The sequence below is a fragment of the Typha angustifolia genome, chromosome 9, assembly GCF_048772165.1.
Source record: "Typha angustifolia cultivar Huaian chromosome 9, ASM4877216v1, whole genome shotgun sequence".
Taxonomy (NCBI): Eukaryota; Viridiplantae; Streptophyta; class Magnoliopsida; order Poales; family Typhaceae; genus Typha; species Typha angustifolia.
The window spans coordinates 7,085,215-7,093,034 of NC_133247.1; the positions used below are offsets into that span (position 1 = coordinate 7,085,215).

Below are 7,820 nucleotides of genomic sequence, written 5' to 3' on the forward strand. Positions count from 1 at the left end.
ACCATTGCTAAATTCAATATTTTATATATTAAAGCATTGATAAGATTAATATTTTATTTTATTAATTTATAAATATAAACATTGAACTCGCTAGTGTTTATATATAAACTATATAAAATTGCTTTTATCGGAGTTTTTTTCTTAACAATTATAGTGAAACAGATCTCTTTTAAAGTTAAGTTTGCGGAAAAGCTATTGTATTTTTGCATCCAAATGAATATTCTTGTAGAAGGCATCTGTGATTCATATATTGAAAATATAGGGTGTGAAGTGCAGAACTGCTAAATGATAGGGTGTTAAACGCAAATTTCCCTGACATTTCGTATATAGAGTATTTTTGTTACTAATTTTGTCCCTCCAAAAGACATTCCAAAATTAGCTTCTTCTCGATACCTCGCACTCCCTTCCTCCTCCCTCTGTGTTTCCTCCAACAGCCATGCCCCCTATTTTCTCTCCGCCTCTCCCGTCTCCCCGCAAATATCACAACCATCCTAACCCCAACCCTAACCCTAACTCTAAACCTATTATCTCCTCTTCTCCTCCTCTCTCATGGCCTCCTCCTCCACCTCCCTTCTTCGGCATGGAAGATGAGCGCCATCGTCCCCCTCCGGTGGCTCCCCCTCCCCTTCTTCCGCCCTTTCCTCCCTTCTTCCTCTTCATCCTCTCTTCGCCCTCGGAAGCCATGGCAGCCTCGTCGGATCCTCGACCCCGGCGGCGACGCCGTCCTCAAATGGAACCGCATCTTTCTCGTCTCCTGCCTCGTCGCTCTCTTCGTTGACCCCTTGTACTTCTACCTCCTCTACATCGGCGGGCCTGCATGTGTCCGCATAGATGTCGGGCTCGGGATCGCGGTTACTTTCTTCAGGACGGTGGCAGATCTATTCTATCTCGCGCACATGCTGCTTAAATTTCGGATTGCATTCGTCGCGCCCAGCTCAAGGGTGTTTGGAAGGGGGGAGTTGGTGAAGGACCCGCATCAGATTGCAATGAGGTACCTCAAGGGGGATTTCGTCTTCGATCTCATCGCTATGCTTCCGATTCCACAGGTAGGCTATTTTTTAAGGTCAACTTTGTTAAATTAACTCATGACCTTGTTTGATTTTTGATGATTATTGGTGGGTTCTATAAATATGTATTAGATTAAGCGTTTTTGTGTAGGCAATCATCTTAGATAAAGTATAACTAGGCTCCATTTAGTTATATCGTAGTATCTTTTATCATGTTTTAGTTTGTAGAGTAGTGCAATATATTCTTATAGCAGTTTTATGTTTATAAACTATAATTAACGTCAGTTGGAAGAAGCCTTTTTTAATTTATTTATCCTGTGTAGGGCCTGCCTACTACTACCTGTTGGCCACCCATTCCACAGCCATATTGCCTTCTAAATGTCTGTTGAACATCACATGTTCAAAAAGTTCCAATTTACGCAAGCAGTCATTTAGTAAGGTTCAGATTCTCTAAGGATTGTATGACCATAACATGCAAAGTGAGTTTGTGGCGTTTTGGGCTTTTGAATTGCACAAAATGGTTGGACTTCTTGTTCCATGAGAGGTTGATATTAGGTTCATCGCAATTCGTTGGGACCATTATTTTTGCTAATTCATTCACTACAGGCTTTGCTTCAAATCTCCTGGTTTTGTATTTACATTTACAAATCTTATGTTACATCATAATGTTATGAACTAAATTGTTCAGTAAAGCTGAAACTGATCTTGTTAATTGTTGGTAATGTTTATGTTTTGATCTGAAAACAGCATATAAGTAGGTTCTTTCATGTTCTTACTATGGTGATGTGTATAATCATTAGCATTTTGGGTTATGCCTATTGTTAAGAGCTGAGGTGAGAAATTAGGAAGGATTTAAACTAGGTCAATACATTACTTGATGAAGTATTGGGCCTACCACAACACAGAAACCTTCATATATAGTTCTTGGACATAAGATTGAATATTACGCAGTTTCTTAAATAGAATTTGTTCCTTCTGTTTGATAGACAGAGATACTTGCATAATAACTTCATAAAAGTACACATCATTTCTTTTTTTCATTTTGCAGATAATTGTCTGGTTTGTGATACCAGCTGTGAGCACCTCTTCGGCTAATCACACGAACAATACACTTTCCCTGATTGTCTTGATCCAGTATATACCAAGGTTGCTTCTCATTTTCCCTTTGCATGCAAGGATTGTCAAAGCAGCTGGATTAGTGACAAAGACTGCATGGGCAGGAGCTGCATACAATCTGCTTCTCTATATGCTGGCTAGTCACGTACGGTAGTTTTTGCCATGTTCTAGTTACTAAAGATATAAGTATATTATACTAAGCAACAGTCAATGTACTAGCACCAGTTTGTGACTAATAGATGATTGTGACAGGTTCTTGGGGCTTTGTGGTATCTATTATCAATTGAGCGCCAGTACACTTGTTGGGTAACGGAGTGCGCAAAAGAAAATGGCACCATGAGTACACCGATATGCAATCCTAGGTTTTTGGATTGTAGTAGTCTGGCGTTACCTGAACGAAAAACTTGGCTCGATTCCAGCCATGTTAGCCTTTATTGTGATGCCACTAATCCTGTCAAATTTAATTTTGGTATGTTTGCGGATGCCTTGAATAGTGAGATTATTGCTGCTACCTTCGTGGAGAAATATCTTTACTGCCTTTGGTGGGGTCTACGAAATTTAAGGTAAATATTTAGCACACATTATCCTTGTTATGATTGTTGAATCCTCCTTGCAGTATTGTTATCATGATTTCTTCTTTTGTCCTTTAGCTTAATTGGAAACATTATTTTGAAAGAGGCTCAAGCAGGAATTGGTTTTGATCTTCAGTGGCAAAACTATCTTATTTATACAAAAAAGAAAATAATGTGATGAAGAAGACAAAGTAGGGAAGAATAATATTGGGTTAAATACAATTTAGTCCCTTGCATTTATGCTCAAATGCTAGCCTCTTGAATTTTAATTTGTTAAGAACTTAACCGCTAGGGTTTCAATATGTGAGCACTTATCAGCAACTGTGGTGTAAATGTTGAAAAAGAGCAAAATGCCAATGTCTTCTTTGAGGCTAAAACCTCTAGTCATCAAATGTTGGCAAAGATTATTTTATTGTTCGCGTTATTTAAATCAACAGCTAAGGTTTGAGAAATCATCTAGAATCTCCCAACCCCTTCACTTCTTATGGTTCTCATGTTGCTAGTTTTGGTGGTGAGATTTGATAGATTTAATGAAAAGTGCTTAAGCATTTTAATGGTGCAAAGGACTTTTTTTTATTATATCTAATTTTTGTATAGGATAATGGTTCTATTAAGTTGGATGAAAATTCTAACAATTGTTTAGCTGTTGGTACCTCAGGGGGTTAAGTGCAATATTTCAATGAAATTCTTTTGTGACTTGCATGGTATAATATATAGGTGCATCAACCTGAGTTTAATATTGGTTCAATGTCCTAAATTATTCTAGTATTGGGAAAGAAGCCATGTCTTTTTAAGAGTACTATACTTTGTGATTTGTGAACACAATCTCTTAGCCCCCGTTCACTTCTAGGATAGTTTTTTTTTCTTATTATGAAATACAACTTCTTATTTTAGAATAATATTTAAACAACATAATAACTCTATTCTCTAATACAAACACTATTTATCGAAATTACATTTTATATCACATACTAATCCAATTACTAATTTACTTTTGATATCTATTCTATCAATCTACTTTATATCAAATCAAAGAATATTTATGATAATTTTATAAAAGAAAAAATACATATTTTCATTTTTTTCACTTTATATTACATCAAAAATAATTATTACATTTTTATTCCAGAATATAAGTGAATATAAGAATAATTATTCCTAGAATAAATACTTCATTTTGGGAATAACAAAAAGAAATACCTATTTTAGAATTGACCTCATTTCTAAAGTAAACAAGACCTTAGAGAGATGATGTTGTTTTTGTATCTTATATGATGTTTTCTGGCCTATGAAAATAGATTAGCAATCCAAAATTTTGAGGTATCATCATAGTTTTCGTCATCTTGCATAGACCCCTTTTCATTGATAAAATTTGCATAGACCCCTGAAATTCGTTCTTTCTAACAATTATATGATTTGGAAATACAAGGAACTTCCATTCTATTTAATCTTTTATGTAAAACGAAAGTACATACAATCAACTTTTGATTGTAAGGTGGATCTTAGACTTTTTTCTGTTTTTGAATCATTTGGTTGCATTTGGTTGTTGAATGAAATCATGGGGATAATATTTTGTTTATCCTGAGAAGTTTTAATATTAGTTTAGCAAGGGATAAGATATACTAGGTTAGTGAGAAATAAGTGCACTTTTCTGTATGGTTTCTTACTTGCAAACCGATTTTTTCTAGAAAGTCATTTATTATGTGAATGTAATTTTTGAACATGTCTTATAGTGTGTGGAGAATGAATTTCATTATGTGTTCCTCTGTATTAGATTCACTTGAAATCTTGTTATTTGGACACTCATTTTGCAATTTTATTTTTGTTCTTATTCAGTTCATATGGACAAAATTTGGCAACTAGCACTTATATTGGAGAAACATCATTTGCCATCTTCATATGTATTCTGGGTCTGGTCTTGTTTTCTGATCTGATTGGGAACATGCAGGTAATGTTTGTGGCCCTTCTTTTTGACTTCTCATCTGTCATCTCGAGCCAGAAATGCCAAAAAGTTTGATATTAAGCAATTAAATAATTCATTACAAAATTTGATAGATTAGTCAATACTTAATGAGTTCTATTGTATATGCAAGTCAATACTGACAAATACAAATAGAATAGTCAATTCTTAATGATTACTCATTTGGGACTTCTACTGTTTGATACTACAAATCCCCAGAATGGTGAGATATTGTGGCACTTTAAAGACAGGTTTCTCTTGTTGTCTGCTCAACAATGAAAGTATTAAAACTGAATAATTACTTGCATTTGTTCAAGGTTATTTTTGAAAATAATTATTTTTTTTAGTTTAAGTGCTGAAGTTCTTAACTTATATTGATGCGTTTTTAATTCGAGCTACATTTTTTTGAACTTAGGTGACTGCTAGTATTCATATTTTCACAGTCTTTTACCTTATAATTTATAGAAAGTATTTCTCAATTGGTTTGCACCTAGCGCCTGTTCCAGTTTTAGTCCATTGTTGTTCAACAAGCTTATCTATTTTAACTCGTTGCCCAGAAACATCTACGGCCTCACAAAATTTCTTCTCTTTGCTTCTTTTTTTTCACTTGTTTAGTTAATATTTATTAGTATTATGTCAATGTTGTCTGCTGGAATGTTGATACATTGTATGGCTTTGAAACAATAATTCCTTTGTCACAAGATACTGCTCTTACATTATCATCAGGTTGCAGTAACATAGTTGCCTAATGTTATGTTTCCAGACCTATTTGCAATCAATTACAGTGAGACTTGAAGAGTGGAGAGTCAAGCGCCGAGATATCGAGGAGTGGATGAGGCACCGGCAACTTCCAGAAGATTTACAGGAACGAGTACGGCGTTTTGTTCAATACAAATGGCTTGCTACTAGAGGTGTTGATGAGGAATCCATTTTACAATCTTTACCACTGGATCTCCGTCGTGAAATTCAACGCCATTTATGTCTTGCCCTTGTTCGACGTGTGAGTATTATCTTTTGGTACAATCCGAGATTTAGTTTTTGTTACTAAATTAAGACACAATTGAGGTGCTTCTCATTTTGTAGTTATGTATGAAGTTGTCTCCATGAACACTTTGTATTGGCTTCTGCACCTACTAAGTCATCAATGAATTACAGGAGCTTTTAGTTATTTAAATGCTCGAATTCCTGCCAGTTTATGTGTGTACTTCTTTGCTGATTTCATTTCATACCATCATTTTGCAGGTTCCATTTTTTTCACAAATGGATGGTCAGCTTTTGGATGCCATTTGTGAACGTCTAGTCTCATCTCTTAGCACCAAAGACACTTATATTGTACGTGAGGGCGACCCAGTCAATGAGATGCTTTTCATCATCCGTGGTACGCTAGAAAGCTCTACTACGAATGGTGGGAGAACTGGATTCTTCAACTCTATCACCCTCAGACCAGGTGATTTCTGTGGTGAAGAGTTACTGACATGGGCACTAATGCCAAATCCAAGTGTCAACTTCCCGTCATCCACTCGGACAGTTAGGTCTCTTAGTGAAGTCGAGGCATTTGCTCTCCGAGCTGAGGACCTCAAATTTGTAGCCAATCAATTCAAGCGTCTTCACAGCAAGAAGCTTCAGCATGCGTTCAGATTCTACTCTCATCATTGGAGAACTTGGGGAGCTTGCTTTGTGCAAGCAGCATGGAGACGATATAAGAAACGTAAACTGGCCAAGGAGCTGGCGACACAAGAAAGCCTCTACTACATGCAAGTGATGGATGATGATAGCCACATGGACAGGCATGATGGTGCTCCTCTGCTTTCCCAGTACAATGACGGTGGTGAAACCACATCAGGGGAAGCTGTAGCTGATTATGGGAATCACATCCAACATCTTGGAGCCACAATACTAGCTTCAAAATTTGCAAAGAACACAAAGAGAGGAGCTATTCAGAAAATTAGTCGGCATGATCCTACTACTTCCAGTATGAAGATGCCAAAGCTGATGAAGCCAGATGAACCTGATTTCTCTATGAACAATGATGATGGTGTATGACAGGTCTGTTCTCTGTGTTCTTAGAATGCCAAAGTCGTTTAAAGAAAAAGATTAGGTAGGACATTTTTGTTATGTATATTTGTTGTAACTTGTAAATTAGTACCATTCTTGATACTTGCTTCTCTTCCTGTAACATCAATTTAGCCCTTGGTTATTTGATTCTTTTGGAATATACTATTTTACAGAAAAGCTTCCTGGAGCGTGAATTGTTCTGGCAGTTCTTTTTTTTTTTAATTGTCTACTTTTTGGTTCTTAGAAATCGTCCGTACTTTCTTTTAGGAAAAGGTACTTGTGACCAATTTTAGTCCAATTTCTTAACGGAAGAAAAGGTACTTCTATCCTTCGGTAAGGGGAATCGGATTCCCTTAGCAGTATTATATATTTTTAGGACGAATCCATAAAGGAAAAAATATATAATATTTCACCAAAAGGTTATATTGCTATCGGTTTATATAAGACAACGGATTCACAGACAAAATTCTTAACCATTTGGATTATCTAACTTAATTGGGTTATGGTTATGGGTTGGCATTGTGATTGTGATACTGAAAAGTATTTGGATTAGGCTCCCTTCATTCGACTCCTGCCAAACCTATTAACTACTACCAAGAATACCATCTACAAGAATCGTTCGGTCTGGTTCGCAGAGGATCTGAGCAAAAACATGAAAGAGTTCTATTAAGGCCCCAAAACACATATAATAGTTAGATAATGAAAATAAACACTTCTAATGGAATTTCAATACATGAGGGTATACTAAATTACAGGATACAAAATAATTAAGTTCCTCATCGAACCCTATTGATAATTTAACAAACCCCTACAAGAATTGAAGTAACACAAGCGCGCAGGCAACTCAGACAAAAATAAAAGACTCCACCACCTTCCCTAACTATCTCCAACAAATCACCTACCAAACCAGAACGAGAAACGTAAGAAGTACTTGTTCTTCTTGAATTGCTTGTTGCATGGCTCAACTGGTATTTTAGGCCGCCACAGGAAGTAATCCATGGCTACTTTCCTCTTCTCGCCGAGATCTCCAGTCACGGGCAGCCCATATTCATCGAGCAACGAATCAAGCTCCCTCTCGGACTTTGCCTCATACTGCAGTCGGGTGTACCT

At 36.4% G+C, this 7,820-nt stretch overlaps 1 protein-coding gene across 1 annotated transcript; it reads left to right on the forward strand.

The window, feature by feature from the left end:
• Positions 1–372: 372 nt before the first annotated feature.
• On the forward strand, positions 373–6,889 carry LOC140767249 (cyclic nucleotide-gated ion channel 18-like). The gene is made up of 6 exons (XM_073107094.1): positions 373–1,046; positions 2,056–2,268; positions 2,376–2,686; positions 4,532–4,643; positions 5,419–5,655; positions 5,898–6,889. Exons 1-6 carry the CDS (start codon positions 588–590, stop codon positions 6,696–6,698), a joined length of 2,133 nt encoding a protein of 710 aa, XP_072963195.1. The 5' UTR covers positions 373–587; the 3' UTR covers positions 6,699–6,889.
• The last annotated feature ends 931 nt before the right edge of the window (positions 6,890–7,820 follow it).